Source organism: Dreissena polymorpha, chromosome 4 (genome assembly GCF_020536995.1).
Source record: "Dreissena polymorpha isolate Duluth1 chromosome 4, UMN_Dpol_1.0, whole genome shotgun sequence".
In the NCBI taxonomy this organism is placed as follows: Eukaryota; Metazoa; Mollusca; class Bivalvia; order Myida; family Dreissenidae; genus Dreissena; species Dreissena polymorpha.
The window spans coordinates 98,114,375-98,139,965 of record NC_068358.1 but is presented as its reverse complement, the minus strand read 5'-3'; the positions used below and the strand labels follow the sequence as shown (position 1 = coordinate 98,139,965).

The window sequence follows — 25,591 nt, the reverse complement described above, 5'->3', positions numbered from 1 at the left end:
AAAACAGCAAACAATATCCAACAAACGAATGAATTATCAAACATAGTATATGCACTTATGTGGCTCTATAATTTCTGTTTGAAAAGTTTATTAAATATGCAAAATGAGAAAGCACGCATAAGAGCGAGTTTCACAGATGTTATACGGCTATTGTGCTGTTTATATACCATAGTCGCTACAACGTTTACAAATGGAAGGTTCGAAATAATTCGTTTTCTTTACACTCATGATCGCGTTGAAAGTTAATTATACAAGTTTTAATTCGCAATTTATTTACTGAATCACGACAAATGTCAAATACAATACAGAAAATGCATAGTTGGTTCATTGATCTATAAACATATAATGGATTGAATATAACTGATTTAAAATTAACGTTTTCAAACTATCATTAAATCTTTTTCCCAGAATATGCTGTCCTATTTATAGCTGAACTTCCCTTTATCAATGATAATCAGCGAGGTATGCCGATTAGAAAAAACGAGCTATCTCAATCGGACTGGCTCGGTCTTTTACAAAGGTCGCCATTGTGAAGAATTTTTTCATGGTATGATAACTTAGACGAGCTGCTTCGCAGCATCGTCAAACGAGAGCGCCGATGGCGTTGAAAGCATAGTTGCAAAATACAGGGAAGTTGCTGCTGAAGTTAATGTTTAGGTCAAATAACTAAATAATTTCCTTATATGTTTCAATGTAAAAGCGACAAATTTGAGCGAAAATAAATACAACATTTTGCACATAGAGACCCCCATAACCATACCTTTTCTTGACGGACATTCTTAGCTGAATTGATTTAAGCAATAAAAAAGATATGTCATGTTCAAACCAAAAAAATTCGACTCAAATCAAAATCGACTGTTTTTGCACCTTCTTTTTTCGGCCGTTTTCTAGTGGATTGTAACCTTTTGCAGTACCATTTTTTACTTTAATCTCTAACTTTATCCTATTTCAGGTATTTAATAGTGAACACCTATGCTTACTCTATCAATATCAACCAACGATAAAACCAGAACAACAGTCTAATGTGTAAAACATGCCTTCGAGGAAAATATGATGATTTGTTTAGACAGGGACCTATACAGTATAGGTCCCTGGTTTAGAGAGTTCATGACTCGATTATTCATGACTCGATTATTTAGTTTATTGTAACCTTAACAATTTCTGATATCACGAGTCGCCTCCCTTGGTTGGTTCATGCTACCAAAATGTTCTATTTTTAGAAACGGGAATTCCAAATCGTGACGAATGTGAATGGTTACAAAATGACATAACTATGAAAATAAATACGAAGAATTACATTATTTCACGCATACCAGTATCCAACCATCCGTATTCTTTTCCGACTTGATACATTTACGGCATTCCATTTAATATTTTACAGACACAACACTCGTCCAGAATTTGCGCGAATCCATTAAATTAGATGCCACATTTAAACCGTTAGCTCTACTCGTAACGTTAATTTCTTGCTCAAAGTAAATCATTTTAATTTCAATTAACACATCTCTATTACTTTCAAACTCTACTTCATTAAATCCATAGAAAGGCAGGTCAGAATCCATGTCATAAATCAGAAAACATTCATCGTACTCCGCTATTTTTTTTTACACATTTACAAAGAATGAAAGTGCTTTATGCCCAACTTCCTGTTGAGAATATGTTAATTTCTATTTATAATTAACCAATGAAATTCTTCATATCCTTAAACCAGGGCCTAATGAATTTGACCTCTCCCAGAACAGTAAACAAAGGACCAGAACAGAATTGTTTTACGAACGAAATTTGTTTTAGTTTCTTAGAAGGTTTTTTCACGTAAAACGGTCTTAGAAAAATTACTAAAAACGGTGTCAGCAATATTCTTGGAAGAAAACGTTAGAAAAACGTTTCTAAATAAATAAAAAAAATGTTAGAATTACCATATACTATATTAAATAGATATTTCGTCTGATTGTTGATCAGGTAAGGCTTCATAATGGTCAACCGTTCCATGTCGGTTTTCGAAATGTAGCTCTAACATAAGCATAGTTGCGTAACCGCAACTATGCTAAAAACACCAAAGCTATAAATTCTATTTACGTTATTGGTTCGTCGATTAAATGAGATGTAGTCTTGCGCATGCACAGGCAGTGGAAAAGCGTAATGGCGGCGGTCTGATTAGCGAAGTTATAGTGCAGATTATTCTTTGGATTTATAGCTTAAAATCGCGTATTCGAGGTGTCTTATTGTGGCCATTGGCCCGAAAACTCTTTGTGTCATTTTTAGACCTGGGGTTTATGTTGACAGTGTCAGTTGTCTTTTCTACGACGATTTGTGTTTTTCTAAAAACACGTGGTTTTCAAAATGGCTGACTTTACGCAAAGTACAAAACAGACATCGACAAAAGAAACGACAAGCGGGTCAACCACTGCTACTAGTGGTAATACTTCGGTAAAACCGACACAGAAGAAGCAGACTGCGACAGCGTCGGCTTCCAGTAAGTCGGCGAAGGACATGTCTGTGTCCGACGCTGATTTACAGTAAAAAATTACTGTCAAGTTTACGGAACTTAATACTCGCGTTTCGGCTTTAGAAGAGATGCCGGTAGATTATGGCTATGAGGAGTATATGGAGGAAGGGGAATTGGCAGGAGGAGAGTTTTCCAATTGTGAAGCATCACAAACAGTAAATGCTTTCTCAGAAAAGAGATCTTGAGAGTTCTCGTTTCAGTCAAATGACTAAGCGTTTGAAAGAGCATGTGATTTTGTGCCCTTCTGTTTAAGAAGCACTAGCTTTAAATATCAATGATGTGTTTATAAACGGGCTTTAAGAGGACGAATATTCAAACATGATTAAAGAGGCCTTTCCTCGCCCTGAAAATTGTGAAGCAATACAAACAGGAAAGTGAAACAAGATTGTATGGGATTTCCTTTGAACAAATACCAAGGTGTTAGAAAAAAAGTTAGAAAACACTGAAACTTCAATCATCAAAGCAGCAATTTTAGTTGCGCAAGCAGTGGATTCAATAACAAAACAAAAGCGGAACTGCAGATTAAACATCTGGGCATAGACATTAGCAAACCTTTGGACAATTGCCAAGATGCTCTCTCGCTTTTGGGATATGCGAACAAACAAATTAACATGCCCAGGAGAGAAGCTTTAATGCCTGAAATGAAGAGACCGTACTCTTCTTTGTGTTCATCTACACAGCCATATAATGAGTTGCTATTTGGTGATATCGAGAAATCGTCCAGATAAATAGAGGACACTCAAACAATTAAATATGACTCCCGTCCAGTGAGAGGGCAACCCATGTTTCGTGGCCGTCCTTTCCGTGGCCGTCCTTTCTGTGGCCGTAGTACCTCTGGATGTAGATATCCATGATCATCCCCATCGGCCTTCGGGAAAACTGGATCGCAGTTTTAGGATACAAAAATTGGAGGAGGAGAGGCCAGAGCCCTCCTCAACAATCCGTCATGAAACAATAAATGTTTCAGAGGAAAGAACAATTTCTTGTACAGAATTTGTAGGAGGCCGTTTGCATGGAAACGTATTACTCAAGATCCAAAAATACTTGATATAGTAGAACATTGTCATTTCGATTTCTGTGAATTGTCTCCTCCACAAGAAAAGTTTTCTCAGCATTAATTTAATCACGAAGAGGAATTTTTCATCGATATTAAAATCAATAAATTACTACAACTGACGGTCATTATTGAAGTTGTTCATCATCCTCGACAATTCTTGTCCCCTTTATTTTTTGGGCTAAAAGAAAACCAGGAGAGTATCGCAAGATACTTAATTTGAAGAAATTAAATGCATATTTTCCATATGAACATTTTAAAATGGAATTTTTTGAAAATGCACTTGATTTGGTTTCTTAAGACATGTATTTTTGATTAATTGATACGTGTATTAATAATGCATATTATAGCATTCCTATAGCTGAAGACCAACAGCTTCATTATCGTTTTCAATATGTCTGTATGCCTAATGGTGTGTCACCAGGACCTAGAGTTTATACAAGGCTCATGAAACCTGTGTTTGCTAAATTACGAACAAATGGGCATTTGAGTACAGGTTCCATTGCTGACAGTTTACTTGGAGGCACATCAAAAGAAAAAAAAACTGTAAATATACAAGAAACTTCTAATCTCATGAATAGCCTGGGTTTCTTGCTAAATAGGGACAAAGGTATGTTTATCCCAACCCAAATCATTGCATATCTTGGAAATGTTATTGACCCGCTTTGAATGTTCTAAACTATACACACGTGAAACTGCTACTATTCGCACGGTAGCTCATGTCATAGGTTTGATCAATTCTTTCTGCTGTGAAACTAGGAAAATGACATTACCGTCGCTTAGAAAAAGAAAAATCTCTGGCATTAAAAGAATGCAAAGGCAATTTTGATTCAATCATGAATATTCCTCCTCCTATGAAATAAGACTTACAATGGTGGATGAATAATATTCATTCACAATTCAGGAAAAATCGCAGAGAAAACCCTTCTATAATTATTCCCTCTGGCAGTAGTAGGTCTGGCTGGGGTGCAACATTAGGTACCGAAAAGATCGGTGGCCATTGGTGAGAAAGAAAACAAAAGTATCATTTTAATGCTTTGGAAATGTTAGCAGTTCTATTTGCTCTACAGGCATTTCAGCATTTGATAAAAGGAAAATATATCAAAGTTTTCACGGATTTCACTACAACAGTTAGTTATGTTAACAATTTCGGAGGAATAAAATGTTATGATTGCAATCAAATTAGTCAAAAATTGGGCAATTTTATATTAACAATAACATGTGGATTATGTGTGCTAATTTACCAGGCACTGATAATGTGATGCAGATCAGGCATCTGGAGAATTTAAAGACAACATAAAATGGTCATTAGATGGTGAAATTGTTTGCAGTATTTGTGTAAAATATGGCATACCCTCCGTAGATTTGTTTGCTACTAGATTAAATAAAAAAGTGCAGCAATACATTTCATGGCAACCAGACCCAGAGTGCAGCTTTGTGAATGCTTTTAGCATTGATTGGGGGACATTTGATTAATGCTATTTTTTCTCCCCTTTCAGTGTTATAGGACGCAGCATTCAAAAGATCAAGGTGGATCGGGCTCGGGGCTGTGGCATTTTTCCATTATGGCCAACTTAACATTGGTGGCCGCTGGTGATGGAAACACTGATCGATTTTCCTTTGATACTCCCTCGGCAACACAGAATGCTCTCGGCAACACAGAATGCCTCACACATACAGACAAATATCATCCTTTAGAGCAACAGTTGATGCTGATCGCATGCAAGCAGTCGGCGAATCCTTTAGAAACCGAGGCTACCAGAGTGTTCATGGCGTCGTGGCGAACTTCAACAAAACGCGAGTATAAAGTGTATATTCGCAGATGGTTTCTGTTTTGTGACAAACAACAGATTGATAGATTTTAAGTGTCTATAATAAAAATCATAGACTTCCTTACTGAGGAATTTCAGCGTGGTTAAGAATATTCAGCAATGAACATTGTGTGTAGCTCTCAGTCATCGTTAGGAATTATTGTGGATAAATTTCCAGCTGGAAGTCATCCTTTAGTTACACGGGTTTTAAAGGGAGTTTATCATCTCAGACGACCATGTGCTCGATACACACGTATTTGGAATGTTGACTTGGTCTTGAAATACCTACAGAAACTTTCTCCAGTGAAACATTTGAGTCTCAAAGATTTAACATTTAAATTAGTAATGCTTATTGCTCAAGTGGACTGTGAATGCATCGCGTGTACATACTTTCCAGTTACTGACTGTTAAGGGCTACAAGAAGTTGCCATCCGAGTTCAATTTTCAGTTTGATAATTTTTTTAAACAGAACATACCTAGTTGTAATGTTTCTAGTTTGCATTTAAAGTGTTATCCGCCAGATTATGTGTATATTTTATGCTAAATGAATACTTGAAAAGAACAAAATGTTTGCGGACAAAAACAGATAAGCTGTTCATTAGTTATAGAAAACCACATGGTTCAGTTTCTCGTGATACGATTGCTAGATGGATCATTTTAAATGGTCATGGCGAAAACTGGAATTGACATTTCACAGTTTACAACACATAGTGTTATGGCAGCTGTTACTTCTAAAGCATAATTGACTGTGCCTATAGAAGAAATTATGCAGAAAGCTGGTTGGACAAACAAAAGCACTTTTGCAAAGTACTACGACAAAAACATAAAACAGAAGCGGTATTCAGAATGTAATGGTAGGGATTTACAAATTTCTCTTACATAACAAGGTTACATCTCGGCATCACCTTGCTTTAAAGTCTCATTTTTTCGACGAACCAATAACGTTGTCTAAATAGAATTTAAAAGTTAAACGAGTACTAACTTGGAAGACGAAGTTTGATTGTAATTTTATGAGACAATGTGTTGGAGGAGATAAAATGCCTCCCGCCTACCTTACATTTAGGGTTTTTTGAAAAACTATTGGTTCGGTCTTTCTCTTTTCGTTCGTGCCAAGATGTTTTTTTCTTTAAAGACTGTCTGCGCATGCGCGAGGCTACATCTCCTCAGTTTATCTCCTCCCACACAAGCTGTTAAACACTAGACTAGCCAATGTTCTACACTATTGATTACATACACACACTGCAGTGGTGAACTATAAACAGGCAGAATCGGTGGCTATCGTTCCTAGCGTAGTAGAGCAGACGATATCGTAGTTAACAGCAGACTGACTTGCAAATTTCTCTCTACATTAGTTTTGAGCTATCGCCCACAACTCATAAACGGGACATGGTAGGATTTGAATTTTAAAAAATCCCACAAAGCGCTAAATTGATTTCACAATTTAATTGCCTAGTAAATATCGTCCTGAAATGCATCATACTTACCTGTTATGTGTTTTTAGTGTTCATGTCAACCAAAAGAGATTTAGCTAATAGTCGTATTTACTTCAATTTATTGCGCCTCCGAAAGTTGCAATTCGGTTTCGCACAATGGTTTAATATCAACATATCATTTTTGAAATCTCAAACAGGCATATTAAAATGACAAATGAATGCCATATTAAATATAAATAAAATTTTAAATCCTGTTAACGTGAATGAAATTTAAAACGAACAAGTTAACGCCTTAGTGTAGATGTCTATTAAATGTAAAAAGTGTTCAAGTGTACAGAACATTATAATTTGTAATAATTAACAAATGTATATTTCACTTAGTGTAAACTTGACTAGGGACACTAGTTTGTATGCGAAGTCAAGTGTGGGTATACATACTTTTGAAATCCAACGATGCGTAAAATGACAAAGAAAGATACTGCAAATATCACAAGCCGATTACCGAACTCCGGGTCTAAACGGAAGTCCGTCTCGGTTGGGCTCACGTCTTGCACCTGCGCCAGGCTGTGACTTCCTGTTGCGCTATCGGGTGGCTGCACAAGGAACTGTGTGTTGTCCGAAACGAACGTGCCAAACTGAATAGGATGTGTATGCGGTTTTTATTTTATTTTATGATTAACATCATATGTAAGTCAATGGATATTGGACTGAATATTTGAAATGACTGAATGATTTAATTATTGAAAGCATGAATTTATCAACACGTTATTCAACCTTAATTGAATTAATTTATTGATTGGTTGGCTTGTTGGTTAATGAATGGATAGGTGGATGGGTGTTTACAATTATTGTAAATAAGTTTTAAAAGGATCTTAAAACAGATTTTGACATTTCTTGAAGTTTGCCATTAAATGATTTAAATTGTTAAATGTTACATAGGACCTAAATAACTCCGATGAAAAAAGAATGAAAAGTAAGACAGGAAAAAGTAATCGTCAACTTTGCTCAAACCACTGACCCCTGGAGTAAAAGTAAATCTCTTAGACCACTCGTCTATTTGTTTTCATACAAGGAATGATGTATTGAACTGACCTAGAACCACTCACCATTATAATAAAAGTCTAGCACTTAAACCACTCGGCCATCCGTGCTTATACAGAGTAAGCCGTTTAATTCTATATATGTAATAATCTTATGGTAAAAAAATATAACGATATTTACATAACTCGCCAAATTATTTAATCGTTTCGCGATTTTAACGCTTTATACATTTCACGTATTTAAATCGACAAAAGATGCATATAATGAATCTTTTAGAGCATGGTAAATGTTCAGTATTACTGTTTCCTCGCAAATTTCATTTAAAAAAATGCGAATCTGAAACATTTTATTTCGATTTTATCAATTAACCAAAACGTGAAATGAGGCTTCTATTAAATGAATATTTGCTTATTGGCACTACGAATCCTTTCAACTTACAAAATCGAACACTGGCTCCCCGCTACCGTTGCCTGCGTCAGGCTTCTCCCACACCATAAAGACAGCTTCCCGGCTGCGGTCTTCATAGTAGGCCACTTCCTGTCAACACAGCATGTCCAACATAAAATGTGACGATTATGAATATTTACTGCATATTTGCAATAGTACTAGAAGAGGCAGTTGTAGTAGCTGCAGTACAGCAGCGACATCAATAGTTGTAGTAGTATTAATTGTTGTTACGGAGAAGAAGAAGTAGAATATTTGTGATAGGAGTAGACGCAGTAGCTATAACAGTAGAGATAGTAACAGAAGCAACTGCAGCAACAATATGAGGCGTAACATTAGAATTACAAGTACAAAAATACGTTATAGTATTATACTTTTAAAACGCAATTATTGTAATAAAAGCACAATATCTGAGATTGCCCTACATTTTGCATCCCTGCTTGAAAGTACAATGATAAAGTTGTGGTTTCAATATTTATTTCATATTTCATGTTTTTATAGCTTAATTTAACGACCATGCTTTATATTTACTACCCAACAAGTATGTATGGAGCGTTTAAGTGACATCTTGAGATACATCATTACATTGCAAAACAACTTCACAGGCAGACTCAACCATGTCGGTAAGTGCGATCAAATCTTACCTTTATTTGAACATAAAAGAAAAAGAACACCAATTAAATGTTGAATTACATAGAAAAGGAGCTTTACACACTTAAAAAACTATTTTTTTTAATCCAAGTCGACCATTCTTTACGTGCTTTAGACATTTAAAAAATTAGATCCAGCCTACCAAAAGTTGTTTGTTTCCACAAACCTGAACGAAACTCTTTTTTTTGTGCCAACCCTTAACTTTTTTGTTATTCCAGTTTTTTTTCATTGTTGTTACATTGGAAAATATTCGCATTATTAACGTTAAAATATGCATAAACATATTTAAAATACTGTTCGAAAGGGAATCGGAAAATTACTCAGATGTTCAAATATGAAATACAATAAGTTAAAAAAGGAGCAAACGTGGTGCCGCAAGAAATATTAACCATCAATATGTAAACATCGATAAAACAAAAACATAAAATAAACCGTGATGCTGAATAAAGTTTTACATGTTATCAAAATAAATGTAATTGGTTTAGTTATAAGACGTTAAACTTAAGCTGGACGTAATTAATTTTCGAGCATCATTAGACATGGTCCGTAACGAAAACGGAGAAAAAAAGGACAGTAATTATAACATTTGCTTTCGTGAGATACATATAAACAGCGGCATCACAGTTACCATTCACTTTGATTGTGCAGTCGATCAATTCGTTAACCGATTCAAAAGATCCTTAAACATCAATCAACCATACCATTGTTGTAGAAATGTAAATGTTAGATTAAATTGTACAACGGTATCTTCACCTTACCCAACTAGTTCTGTGCCCATGGTTTGAACGAGTTTATTCATCACATGGGCACGTTTTATGTTTATGTTTAAGGCCAATACTTATATCTTTTGTCAAAGGGAATTCTTAAATTTTTATCCTCAAAAGCAAGATCACATAAAGGTAAAACACATTAAACGTTACTTATGTGTTCAATGCCAACTTTCTTCATTTTGTTTATAGTATATGTACGTGTAAGGTAATAAACAGTTTTGGAAAGACATTAAACTGACAAACAATGTTTCAGTTCAATAAATTTTGTTTTAATAGTAAACTGAGTTTTGTTTCTATTTCAAACTCATCTAATCCCCTCTTCGCATGTGATCCCGTCTAGGGCATGGATGCCGAAAAGCTTTCGAAAATTGCCGCAGATCTGGGCGAGTCCCTAACCTGTCCCCACATCCTGCCCATTTGCTTGGCATCTTCATTCATGTATTAAGGCCCGTTGTTTGTGGGCCGCCTCTCTTCCTTTTCCCCATAGGGTTCCCGATGAGAGATCGTCTCGTCGTTTTGGTTGCAGAGTTGCGACTTTATTGTGACTTATATATTCTCTGAAGGATGACTTCTTCAACAGGCTGATGTTGTGTTCTTCTCCAACTCTTCGTTGATGATCATGTCTGGTCGGCGAATCTTAAGCATGATCTGATGCAGGTAATGTTAAAGACCTGGATTTTCTTCATATAGGTTAGGTAGTTTCTCAATGTCTATGCTCTCTATGGCAGCATTGGCTTCAATATGTTATATATATATATACGTACGTGGTAGTCGATAGAGGTGGACGTGTTTTTTCGAGCTCCACAATTATGCGTTTAACTTAAATATTGCGCGGACAGAACATGTGGATATTATAAAAGAAAGAGGAACAATATGCAAAGTGTTGTGATAGTGCTAATTTTGTACGGATAAAATCAACATAAATAATAGAAAAAAAGGTACTTTTCAAACATTTTTACTACAAATCATAAAAAAGTTAGCTTGTTATCATCTGTAAATAGTCCAAAATCCACGTGCAAATAGTTCGTGAGATGTTGTTACCAACGATAGCTTAATCCGATAATTGGGCAATTATATAGACGACAGCGCACAGGCAATATTTTCATTTTCATTCGATCTAATATGGCGACCAGCATGTATGAACTTGATGATATTTCCGACGAAGGTCGCTGGGAAATTGGAAAAAAAGCGCAAGCGAAATACAGGCGAATATCCGGCACTTGATGTTAATGAGAACTCTTTGAGTAAATCACTGTCATTAATATATGATGAACTGAAATCTATAAAAGCAGATACAAGTCATACTCAAAAACCACTTGCCTCACAAATTTAGAACATCACACATATCAACAAGAAATTAAATGAGGTCACCACCGTTGTAAATACACATAGTGAACTTATGAAAACATTAGCGTATAGGTCGATAGTGAGGCCAGAAACAAAAGAAACAATCTGTTTATTTTTGGTGTTGGTGAAACGAAAAATGAAAACTGCTTTAGCGTAGTCCGTACGATATTGAGTGAATGTCTGAGTCTTGATAGTGACAATATGTACCTGGATAGAGCACATCGATGCGGAAAATTCAAACAAAATAATTCAAGGCCAATAATTGTCTGTTTTCGGGACTTTCCGGACGTGGAACTCGCAATGAGTAGTGTCTACAGATTGAAGGGTACAAGGTACTCTATTGATAGAGACTTCCCGCTAGAAATTCGTCTAGCACGAAAACGACTATGGCATGATTTCCATGATCTCAAATAAACAAATCCGAACTCTAAAGTACAAATAGTGCAACCTGCTAAGCTGGTACTTGACAAGCAGGTGATCCATGATGAATTTCCAGTCTGGTTCTCAATTCTTGGCAAAAACAGATTAATCACTATGACTAGTATTGACCCTCTTGTGAATGGAGCTCAGCAACAATCGTCAGTCCATCGGCAAAATGATCAGAGCTCAATACCAATGTTCAATTTTTCAATGTCTGACTCACGACAAAGCACACTGGAGCCAAATACACGAATCTTTCAGTTTTTAGCAGCTCAAAGTCAGTCATCACTTTCGTCCACGGTTAATGAGCGTCCAAGTACTCAATCCCTGGCGATGACGTCTTCATCTAAAGCAGCGCCTAATACCAATCAGTCAACGGGGTCACACAATGTCAGTGAACACGCGCTTTCTACTGCGAGCAAGCCAAGGTCACTAACACGTAGCGATGGCGCCCGCCAGCGAGTTCATTCATCAGTCGTTACAAGCCGAGAGCACATAGCATCAAACCGAATGGCTAGCAAGAATGCAAATCCGAGCACTACTTTAAACTTCTCGCAAAGCCAGGCTAATCGCTCGCAACGCACAAAAAGTACGAACAGCTCTCTAGCGGCGACAATTATCAATAATACCAATGCTAGGTCAGTAAAGACGCAGTCGGCTTTAAAATCAAAGTCTGGTGACGTGTCACGTTCACAAATACCCGCTACCTCCGTGGACCCGGCGAGTGTCACTCCGACAGAGGTCAAAACACCAAATGTAAGCTTGCAGGCTGAGAGTTTAGACCCAGTTGTATAGGGAACGCAGGAGAAGGTCAAATTACGTTTTTCGCTCCTAAACGTTCAGGGTTTGATAACAAAGCGTTTAAATAAACTGAAAAGTAGTGAATTACAAGCATTATTCAATAAAAGTGATATTGTTTTGCTGACAGAGACATGGTCTGAAGAATTCATTGATTACAAGGTTGACGGTTTTGACTATTTCGCGCTTCATCGAGTAAAGAATACTAATAGCAAAAGGAGCTCAGGGGGGATTATGATTTATATTAGAAATAATTTAGTAACTGATGATATAATCTTTATGCAAGACTCAGATGATCTTTTGTGGATAAGGGTTAACAAAAATCAATTAGGGATATCAGATGATTTGTTTATTGGTTTATGTTATATTGTCCCAGAATCCAGTGCGAGATACGATCTATATAAAACAAACCCATTCGATAGAATTCTCGATTCGATTGTGAAAATTAAAAGCGTCTCAAATAGTTCCCAATTAATCCTTTGTGGTGATTTTAATAGCCGTACATTTGATATGGCAGATTTTGTCACTAACGATGTTGATTCTGATTATTTACCGTTACCCGATGATTATGATATTGATATATTTTTACCTAGATTTACACAAGATAAGTGTGTTAATAACAATGGAAATTTGCTTATTGATATGTGCATACGGTCGGGCTTACGAATCTTAAATGGCAGGGTAGGAAACGATAACGGCAGGGTAGGAAACGATAACGGTATAGGAAATTGTACTTATATTGGACGCAGAGGCTCTAGTCTCATCGATTATGTTTTAGTAATGCCGGAATGTATGCATATGTTTAAAACTTTCAATGTAGAAGATCCAAATGCTCTATCGGATCACTGTGTTATACATTTTGAATATGAATGTATTTTGCATAACAATAGTATTCACAGCACAATACGCAATGAAGATTGTAACACGGTTCAATACAAGTTTGTTTGGAACAAAGACTATGAAAATGATTTTCTCGATGCAATAAGAAGTGAGGCTACACAAAATCATTTTTTAGCAATATTGAATGCACTTGACAATGTACTGAAGATAAAAATGCCTTAAACACATGCGTTAATGATTTTGTTGATATTGTTGAAGGAGTAGCAGTCCCGTATTTAAAAAATAATAATAATAATAATAACAATGATTGCCATAGCAACAACAACAACAATACATGGTACGATGATAATTGTAGAAATAAAAAGCTGCATTTCAATAATACATTAAATAAATATCGAAAATGTAATTCGAATCAGAATAGAATTGAGTAAGTAAAGGCTAGAGGTGACTACACGAAAACCTTACGTACGTGTAGACTTGAATATGACAATAAACAATCAAAACTGCTAGATACTAAACGCGTAAAAAATGCGAAAGAATATTGGAAAATGCTTAAACAAAGTGCTGGCCTGCCGACACCAAACATACCTATATCTTGTTTTGAACAATATTTTGAAAGCATAAATAATCCAAATGATCACTTCTTTAATCCAAATGAAGACGTATTATATTTTAATGAGAGGTTTGTAAAACAAGAATTTCAAGTAATGTTTGATGAGCTTGAATGGGAAATAAGTCAGGAGGAAATAAATAAAGCAATAAAACAATTAAAAGGAGGGCCTGATAAAATGATTTATGAATTTTTATGTACGGACATACAGCGTTTTCGCATTGCCTACTTTCTATATTTAATAAAGTACTATCATTAGGATTTTCCCGGAAACATGGTCAGAGGGTTTTATAGTTCAGCTTCATAACAAAGGGAGTATTAATAATTGCAATAATTATCGCGGCCTTACTTTATTAAGCTCAATGGGTAAACTGTTCACTAGAATTATAAGCAATCGAATAGATTCATGGGCCGAAAAGTATTTTGTCTATGTAGAAGCGCAAGCTAGTTTTAGAAAGAGTATGAGTACTACAGATAATATTTTTGTTTTGCATGGCCTTAAAACACATATGATTAATAATAATAAACAATTATACTGTGGTTTTGTCGATTTTAGCAAAGCATTTGATTATGTGGTCAGACCAAACCTGTGGTGTAAGCTTATTCGTCTTGGTGTAAGAGGTAAAATGCTAAATGTTATACAAAGTATGTATTATTCAATTAAATCCAAAATTAAAATTCATAACACAGTTGGAAAAGACTTTTACTGCCTTTTGGGTGTAAGACATGGTGAGTGTCTATCTCCATTACTTTTTTCTCTATTTTTAAACGATTTAGAAGAAACTTTCATCTTAAATGGGTAAGAAGGGGTCGACCTTTTGATGTTTCAAATATTTATTCTCTTATACGCTGATGACATTGTACTATTTCCGGTTACACCTCAAGCCTTACAATGTGGATTGAAAATCTTAGCAGCAACTGTCAAAAATGGCAATTAAAAGTTAATGTTAACAAAACGAAGGTAATTGTGTTCCGAAAAGCGGGACCACTTGCAAGGAACATACAATTTACATATAATAATGAAAATATTGAAATTGTTAGTAATATATCTTATCTTGGAGTCGTTTTCACGAGTGGTGGATCTTTTAACCAGACGCAAATAACCTTAGCAGGGAAAGCAAGAAAGGCCAATGAATCGACAAGAAAATTCTATCTCGCTATTCAAGTAGAAACTGGGGTCGCCTTCCTTGTGGAGCTTAATGAGTTAGCCCTCTTTCCACTTTGTATGTATTTCTTTTTCATCCTTCATATTGCTGAAAGCGGGTCAAGTAGCTTCACACTGGCTTGATGGCGCTGCGAATCTCTTCCTTCGCTGGTGCGAAGCACTTGATTGGAAGATCGCGTGTACCAAGCGATATCGCCGATGGGTTTGCATGAGATGGCCTGTTGATTGTCCTGGATTTGCTCGCTACTCATATTCTTCTTCCTTTTGACATCTTCTATCACTCGTCCATTCTTATCTCTCATTGGCCTCTTTATTAACATGTGTTTGGTTCTATTTTTATTCGCTAACTCACTCGCATCTGTTGCCATCATATCTAGGTATTTCCGCTTGTTTACTCTAATACTTCGCTTTACGTTCCTATGTGCTACTGCTTACTCTTCTGTGCTTTTTCTTATTTTTCGCTCTTGTTCTTCTATTGTTGACACCTTTTTTCCATTTCATGGTCAATTTTAAATTTAACTGACTTCTTTTTAATGGTTGTGTCAAAGCAGTGAGTGTTAAAATGTTTGATAAAAATGATTATATTTTGTCGATTGGTGTTAACGTAACTTTTCTACTCAAAATCAAAGAAAATTGCGTACAATATTTCGTAAAATAAAGCTAAACAATTAAAAATCACCGTTCCTTATGGCCATTGTCGAAATTTCAACGCCAGATGTGGTCTGGTAAAATAGATGTTTGTGGATAAAAATGCTCGTTTTTATTTTGGTTTTAACATGGTACCATTTTAGTGTTCGTGTGTCGTATCAATAGACATATTTGCAGGAAATTGACATGGATTTTATTGTGGTTACAAATGAATAAAAACGAGCATTTTGCATCTACAAAAATCTGTGTGATCATACAACATCTAGCGTTGAAATTGTGGCTTTTGCTATAAGGAACACTGATTGTTTAGGTGTTAACTTTATTTTACGAAATACTTTACGCAATTTTCGTTGACTTTGAGCGTTATAGAGACTTGAAACAATTATTTGTTTTATTTTTCACCCGCCTAATTTTCATAATCAAAAATTTCGTAATAGAAAATTTCCATATAGAAAATGTGTCTTAACTAGGATTACGCGTATCTGAGCCGGCCTAACGCAAAAATTAAATAGCAAACATGCAAACTTTAAATAAATATAACTATTTTTATTCAAACTTTACTTTTTTCTATCTGATTATGATTTGATAAACATTTGTGCAATTAAAATGAGAAATATATTTCATTGGGCTGTGTTGCGGTTCCGAACTTTAGCCTAGATGTACATTGCAAATTGTGTTATTTGCATACATACGAAGACCAGAGATAATCTTATTAGAATAATAAATGCATACCGTTGTGTCAAAAACCTTATATGCCGTCATTCTGCCCTCGTCATTTAGAACGACTGGTACATCGGAAGTGACGTCAGAGATTTTATGGAGATTTATATTCGAGACAACATTTGAATACGTAAAATTTGCTGCGATGTCGATTGGAAATCGTTCCGTAGAGCGTCTGTGTCGATATTCGGTCTTAAGCTCAATTTCCACAGTATCTATAAACAAAAAATACAGATAAGTCCAAAACATACAAGTCTACCATTATTATAATGATATTTGCAAATAAAATGTTCATTTATTTCTATTCATTTCAAATATTCATACGCGGTATTGTACAATACATATCAGCAACGTGTTCTGTCTTCTATATATGACAGTTGACACGGATTATTTTCATATGTCAATAAAATATTTAAAAGCACATGATTTTGACTTACTTCAAATAAAAGACAAAAAAATGGAATATTAAGCGCTCGAATCAAACTTATTTAAATAAAATAAAAATATTCGAAAATATATCCTCTTATAAATATTAGTGGCCAAATGTTTTAAAGAATAGCCACGTTTTTAATTAGTGGATATGTACTGCATTGATACAAATGAGATAAACACGTTTATGTTTTCTACAGATGTTTGAAATTTATTCGGAAAAGTAACAAATACTGGTAGACCGATGTTTAAATAAAATAGTGCGAGCTATTTCAACAATATTGTTACTGCATTGAATAATAAAAAAAAATTTCCAATACGTAAATTAGTTTATTCAAGAGAATAGTATTCAATCAATAATTGTTTAATGTACGTATTATTTGTTTATTTATAAACGATATCTTTATTTAGTTTATAGTATGGCTTAAAAAAAGTTAAAATGAACGAGTTACAAGTAAATTCGTTCAATTGATATCCCCCGCCAAATTAACGTTTTCATTGATATATACACACCCATGTTTCATGTTGAAATCGTGTAGCGTCGAAAAGTCACATCATACAAAAACAACAAAGGTCAATAACTCTTTGTAAAGAAAGTGCAGGGCTATGATTCTTGTGCACGGCACTTTTTTCCCATTGATTTATACACATCCATGAAGTTTTATGATGCAATGTTGTATCATATTTGAGATATAACCTTAAATAGTTCCATCATACAAAAACAACAACGGGCAATAACTCTTATTCAAGAAAGTGAAGGGTGATGGTTCTTAAGATTGGCACTTCTCCTCATAAATATCAATAAACCTATTAAGTTCCATGTTGAAATATTGCATAATATCAGAGATATAGCCCTGAAAAGAACATACAAAACAGACAATAACTCTTATTTAAAAAAGTGTAGGGTTGTGTTTTTTGTCGGCACTTCTCCTCACTGATATCTATACACATATGAAGTTTGATCTTGATATCTTGTATAGTTTCTGAGATATAGTCCTAAAATATTTTGTGACAAATGGACGGACGGACTGACCGAATGCTGGACGGACGGAAAGACGGACGGACGGACAAGCCCAATTATATATCCATCCGCCTTTAGCGGGCGATAAAAATGTGCATCGCATAAAAAAATATTAGACTAACTGACATTTACGTTTTCAAAAGCACGTATTTAGTGTATTTCAGAAGTATGTAAACCGAAGTGTATCTTTTCAGAATATGCAGTGAAACCATATACCTGAGAAAATTATGACTATGAAAGTTTTAAATCGTATATCAATATGTAATCATATAATGCATATACATATTATTATTTGAACTAAATATTCTTAAAGTACAGGTAAGTGTACAACGAAATAACGAGAACTTACCTTTTACTGCTAGATTGAACTTTGGCAACGAAAATGCGTAGACAGACGTTTTCAACGAACATGATACCGTCAGCATACAGAAGACCAGTTTTTGCTGCGTCGATATCTCCATGGCAATTAACTTTATTCCTACCACAATGTTATTGTCAAATAAAACTATGCCTATTATAAGATATTATGCCTTTACACTATCGTCAAAAGCCGCTGGAAAGTTAAATGATGCACTCTTTTTAGGAGAGGCGATTTAATTAAACTTGTAACTACAACGATATGTAAGGTCCTTGCATTAAAGCATTAAATGGCACAAATAAAAAAAGGACACCTATATTTCATACGCTCCATTTGACTTGTATAAGGAGGTTTAGTTTGTGCACCCTTTAAACACATTAAAATAAATTCTTAACTCAATAATGCTCACATTGGAATGACATTGCAAAAATTCAGGTGGTAAGTAATTTAACCCTCGCTTTGAGCACAGAGTAATTGGTTAAACTGTAAAAGTGAAAAAAAACACACAATGAAACATGTAAATTATTTATTTAGCATTTATTTCAACCTTTTTGTTTGCAATGCATATCCGCTTATAATAATATATCAAAAACATTTTTAAATATTGAATAATGTCCGTAAATTCGCACACACTTGGCCACATTTATCTTACAAGTAACACATCCATCTACCCGGAACGCGAGACCTATTTTATTATCATGAATGTTTTGGATTCGCTTTATACACAGTGGTGTGTGTATTCATGCATTACATTATAATAAACATTTATCAACTGTTCTGTTCATTTTGTAGATTTAGCGAATGTTTGTTAAAATTGGGATGGGTGCAGTTTTGTTGTCAGCCGAAACAGTTATGCAACGTTTGAGTAAAGTGTTTCATCTAGTTTTTATTACGATTCTGAAATTCTAAAAATAAATGGTAAACGATAGGATGTTGTGTCGGATTATTATTAAGCCCTTTTCTAAATATTATACATGTTAAATGTACACGGCGTATTTTCTTCACCTATCGGATTATATCTTTATTTAATACTTTTTATCGTAAACGGTGATTAGTAGCCCACACAATTAAGTCGTAATTGAAACTCTTTATGTTAAGGAAGAGCAGTTAATCGTCTCAATACAGTTACACGTTTACACCACTTGACTAACACTCAAATCACTCCTCCCTTTTCCTGAACACTGTATATCATTAAGCACAATAAACTTAAGTGCATCCAACGATGTACTTCTTTGGATACTTATAATATGTTTGTATATTAGTAGAAATTTGAATGTTGACAGGAAAGTATGTTCAATAACTTGCATTTGATGATGCTTTCCTTTCAAAGAGTCAACATCTGTGTATAAATATAATATAAACATTTAGTGAAAAATAAATATGGGTCGTTCTCTGTAAAAAAGGGGGTTTAATGCATGTGCGTAAAGTGTCGTCCACATTAGCGTTTGCAGTTCGAACAGGCTAATCAGGGACAAAACTTAAACCTAAACTAGATTATTGCTAAGAAGAGACTCTTTAAACGGGAAATATCATAAAAGCGGATTGTGTCGTCCCTGATTAGCCGATGCGGACTGCACATGCTTATCTGGGACGACTGTTTACGCACATGCATTGAACCCTCTTTTCACAGAGCGCGGCCCTTTTGTTTTAGCCCATACGAGTTTTAATGCCACGGTCGAAGGACTAATATCATAACCATGCAGCAACAAAAACATCACCATGATTTAACCCATTTATGCCGAGTGGACTCTCCCATTCTTTTAAATTGGACCAATTTATTTGCAAAATTAGGGATGTCTAGTATATCTATTTCTATATACAGAATATTTCTTACAGAAATTCCTTTAAACAAACAGCGCAGACCCTGTTGACACGCCGCATCATGCGGCGTCTCATCTGGGTCTACGCTGTTTGCCAATGCCTTTTTTTCTAGACGCTAGGCATAAATGGGTTAAATCGCTCTTAACTACTATATTTCGGTTATATTTTGTTTTTACAAATCGCCGATAATATTAAGAGATCAGGTTAATATTAGAGATTAAATTGTATTAACATATATTTTAATCTATCCTTCAATGTTTTTGTTTGTTAGTTGATCTCAATTGATAGTTGAGGTCATGGGTAATAGTAACTATCTGGAGTATTCAGCAAAGGAAAACTTTAAGGGACTATGAAGAAGTGTTTCGTTTATTTCATTTTGGTTTGTTCTACATGTTCAAATGAGCGTGCACATATAGTTATAGCAATAAAGTCATCGTTTTTAGTTTGTCACAGGTGGCCGACGACGATAAAATATGGATAATAAGACGTATAGTAGCAACGCCCGAAGCATATCTAGCTTTGTTCGATTTGTACACGTTTATCTTGATTAAATGATGCAAACACCCCTTTGCAGAAGCGGTTTATTTTGCTTTGTCGATCGCTCGGTAGGTAAGTTGGAAGGTAGGTAGGTGGGTACGTAGACCATTCGTTTTCGCACGGCATCTACAAAACGCGTTTACTTACAACCATGCACATTAGTGTGACTGTAACTTACACGAGCATGAAGACTCCTGTTGATCAATCCACCAAATGTTAAGGTCACAAGGGCTAATAAAAAGGGGCTTTTCATGCGCAACGTATTGACTTACAACAAATAGAAGTACATACAAATACATAGCATTTATATATCGCAAACATTATTTACATATTCCATCGCGCTCCACAATACAAATCAAGCATTAAGACGAATAGTTGTAAACAAAATACATTTCTGTTCAATAACTGTGCACCAATCAGAATGTACTATTCTAGCTCACAAACATTCGGAATTCATATTAATACGACTGGTTCGTTCAATGTCTTTAAAATTGTTCAAACAAATGTGTTTTCAGCGTTGATCTAAAAGCGGCTTCAGATTGACATTTCTTAAAGCACAAGGTGAGATTGTTTCACCATTTTGGACCGACAAAGGCAAGAGCCAATCTATCAGCCAATTGTAGATAGGAGTTTATCCTTTTTAAGGGAATGCCATGAATACCAAACTCGTATTGAAGAATGGGAATAAGTATTGGGATATTCATGGCGTCGAACGCTGCACTCAAGTCAAGCATGACCACGATGATGACTTTACCTTCATCAATATTTTCTAGAAGGTCATTATACATCCTTAGTATTGCCGTTTCGACTTCGTTATTTCTTCTATAGGAACTTTGGTAAGGTGGAAGGAGTTTACTAGCCTCAATATGATCATTAATTTGGTTCAATGCAACTTTCGAAAGAAATGTCAAATTTAAACCGGACGATAGTTTTGTAGTTCCAAAGGGAGACCTTTCGTCTTAAAAAATGGTTTTATCACAGCGCTTTTCCATTTGTAAGTGAAAACACCAGGCAGCAACGATATATTTAATATTTCTGTCATTATATTTTCATTTTTGAACAACCATGCACATTGGTGTGATTGTTAATATGAAGACATGGAAGACTCTTATTTGTGTGGGTCAAAAGCCAAATATAAGGTCACAATGCAGAAACCATCTTACTTGGTACTTATACTATTTACAAGTGTATTAACAATATTATAAAAGAGATCAATGAATCAATTATTTTCATTTATGAAACATGAATGTTTACTGTTTTATAACTGCGTTATTTTAAATTGTGATCGTTCATTGTGAATTTTACAATTCAAATAGAACTCAAAGCATTTTTTTTTTCAGAAATAGGCTAGATAACATGAGATGTAAAAAGAATTATGTATCAAAATACATAGTTACTTCAAACTGAGTAACGTCACAGTAAAACGCGTTTTCAGCACGTGACAAAAAGGTTCTCTATATTATTATCAACATTTTCCTCATCATTAGACATGTTAGATACCCCTCCGTTTGAATAACAGTGAAACCAATATTAGTCGTCGGACACTAACTTTGGTGTATTTTTGTTTGTGTGCTCAACCACGAAATCAAACGTCAAACGAACGCATATGTCTTAAGTCTTTTATAACATATTTAAAGAAGGTTCACGAATTGAAGATCAAACGAATATTACAAGTTTTACCTATCCACTAAATAGCATGTCTACCTCGACATAAACCAACCAAATGTGTTAATAAAAGTATACCTGGTATTTTTATTATCGACTTGTATAAAGTCAATCGTCTAAACATATGAGATGGCAATAAATAAATGTCTTATGAAATGTCTTTCACAATATGACCAGTAATATCTGAGCAAAAATGATATGTTTTAATGTCTTCTTTTCATAAAAATAAGAAATGAAATTAAACAATGTCATCGTTTAAAAAGTAAATTTATAAATAAAGGAAAATACATATAGAAATAATTTCTATGGTTAAAGGGACACGAAGAAAATACTAATCAAAACAGCATATTACGAGTTTGATATATCGTCAGTATGTATATAGAACGCCGACCCGTTGGTCGACCCGGGTCTTCTGCCATGGAATCTTCGGAGGATAAAAACAGCACCGACGACGAAAAGAGCCAGGGACACTACACTGCAGAAGGTGCCGACGGTGATAACCACGGTGTTGTCGGCTGTGTCTAAATAGCGGAAACAATTCTATACAGTTCAGTTAACCAACAACTGTTTCAGATAAATATCCATCCATTGTAATGCATTATTGTAATCGCAGAAAAACAGATGTAAACAGTTGAGTAAATGCCGATGAAAAATAACTGTATTTGTTTCTTAACGAATCAAAATAATATGCAGTATTTTGATAAAGGACCGCCCCATGTTTACTGATATTAACTCTTTCAAAATATTACCAGTGATATCTGAGCAAGAATGATATGTTTTAATGTCTTCTTTTCATAAAAATCAGGTCACAAGCCCACCACCTCTAGCCGTTGGCAGCCATGTTTAAAGAATCAACATTATATGATTCAGATGGGATATCTAAAGAATCATTTGAGTCCATATATTTTGGAAATCGGACTTTCGGGATTTGACAAGAAAGCTTTCTCCATATAATCATTAAAAATCAGCCGTGTGTTATGCAATCAAAAAATTCTTAAGCACTTGAAAGAATACGACACTTTAAAAATGTTTTTAATGTACGTTCTGTTTTTTTTTGTTTTTTTTTTGTTTTCCAGTGAGTGAAGATTTTACAAAATAAATGATAACCACGACGGAAAATCACTGAGATCATGATTACTGGGTTGTATGTTTTCAGCTGAGAATCTACAGCGTCATTAATGTCTTAACTAAGTTATTTAAAAATAAAAGATACGGAAAATGTGACTTTTGTAACGAATACGTTCACTTTATTTATTTCCCATGCCTATATTTTTAATTTTGTACTGAGGAATAAGCTACTATTTTACTGTCTAATTTTGTAATTGCATTCTTGTCTTCATTGTTAAACCGGATGTCCTCTTTTAAGTCGGTGTACATGGACTGCATAGCAGCAATAAAATTCAATATTATTTATTCAAAATTAAATTATTAAAATAGCCAATGTGCATGGATACTGTATACGCACCTTTTGATTCCGTATGTCTAAAACAGAAGATAAACAATAAGTTATGTTAAACAAAAAAAATCGCTATCAATATAGTCAAAAGCACGATCTTCTACAAACATTTACACCAACTTACACACTGGTTTCCCGTCTTGGTTCTCACAGTGGGACCCGTTTCCACAGCCTCTGTGGCCTCGAATAGACGACACACGTTCTCACTCAATGTCTCTTTGGTAACTTAAAAAAAAAACTTTATATCTGTTAACTACGTGCATATGATACGTTTACTGGGACAAGAAAAGGCGAGCAAGATTGTAATTTACTAAATAAAAAGAAAACAACAAAAGTTTCTCAAAAATTCCCAATTTGAAAATTGGTTTCATCGTTTTTGTTGTACTGACAATTTAAATAATGTTTAAGTGATACAACCGACGCTACCCATATAGTAAATGTCTTACCAGATGATCTTAAGGGCGTTGTCGGTTGTGGCGTACGTGTTGATTTATAGCTCACGAAATTTAGTCGTCATTGTAAGTCTTTATCTTAAATCAGATCAGTAAATCTTCTCAATACAGTTATACGTTTCACACTTGACTAAAACTCAAATCACTTCTCCCTTTCCTGTACGATGTATTTGACAAATGCTCAATAAAAGTAAGTGCATCCAATTATATACTTTACTGTATAATTGTAATATATTTTTATATTATTAGAAATATGTATGTTTACAAGAAAGTATGTTGAATAACGTGCCATATTTAATACTTTCCTTTCAAAGAGTCAACATTTGTGTATAAATATAATATAAACATTTATTAATAAATATGGACCGTGCTCTGTGAAAAAGGGGTTTAATACATGTGCGTAAAGTGTCGTCCCAGATTAGCCTGTGCAGTCAACACGACAGGGATGGCACTTTCAACCTAAACTAGATTTTTGTTAAGAAGTGACTTTCTTCAAACGGAAAATATCATATACGATTTTTATATGTGTTTAATTGTAATATATTGATAAAATATGTTACAATAACATAAAATGGGAAAGAAATATTATACATTAAAGCCGAATTTCATAAAATGCAGCAAAGACAAATTAGCGCCCCGAGCCGATTGTGACGTACATATTTTCCTACGATAACCGAGGCATTCGTCTTTGTATTAGGATCGGAGTTAGTGTTCGTGTGTCGTATGAATAGATATCGTTGCGGGAATTCAAATAAACCGTAAAACTAAGTTTAGATTCACATCGTACATGTATGGTATACATGCTGGCGAATTCGGCTGTACAGCCGTTTTCAATTTCAGAATTAAATATCTGGCTTATTTCGCATTTTTCGACACATGTTCTTCTTAACTTTTATTTTAATTTATATTCAAATATATATATAATACATTTTTTAGTAAAAAATGTTTTACACATTTTATATAAATTCATAAATATTTGACAAAATCGTATATACCCGCTTTAATAGTCGTATATACACTGCATAAATGTTTGTTATGAAGTTCACGTATAATTAAACTAATAATAGCGTTCGTAGATGCATATTTTACTACGCGAGATCACATCATATGTGTCCTCACAGCATATGTGTCCTCACATCATATGTGTCCTCACAGCAGATTTATGATGAATGTATTTCTTTATCATCGAAACATATGGTATTTTGATATTTTATTAAGACGCATTTTTCTTTCAACACATTCAAATAACATTGTTACATCTGCTTTACGGAAAACTTGTCTTATGGCATATGCACGTGTGCAGTCTGGTCAGAGGCTATGCTTTCCTCTATAAAAAAGCATGCAAGGTTTCATGGTATTTCCAGAGTAGCATATTCAGTGTGCATATCCTGACAAGACTGTGCCAATGCGCAGGCTAGGCTGGAGCTATGCTAGCAGCACGTTGCATTAGACTCATTTGTGCATGGCACGGGACTATACACATATCATTGCGTCTTGTAATTCGTTTATTCAGTCTCTGATTCAAGGCCACCGGCCCATAACAAAATGCATATACATAGACTTGAATATAAACATAGAGATACATACAATCATA

At 34.7% G+C, this 25,591-nt stretch overlaps 1 protein-coding gene across 1 annotated transcript in view; it reads right to left on the bottom strand.

Annotated features, from left to right (window-relative positions):
- LOC127878647 (uncharacterized) overlaps positions 1–25,591 on the bottom strand; it is a 76,957-nt gene that overhangs the window by 37,316 nt on the left and 14,050 nt on the right. Inside the window, exons 3-5 of the mRNA XM_052425176.1 lie at positions 23,670–23,770; positions 8,284–8,382; positions 7,307–7,439 (exon numbers count right to left, since the gene is read on the bottom strand). Of these exons, the coding sequence (XP_052281136.1) occupies positions 7,307–7,439; positions 8,284–8,382; positions 23,670–23,770 (333 nt within the window). The remainder of the gene's footprint in view (positions 1–7,306; positions 7,440–8,283; positions 8,383–23,669; positions 23,771–25,591) is intronic.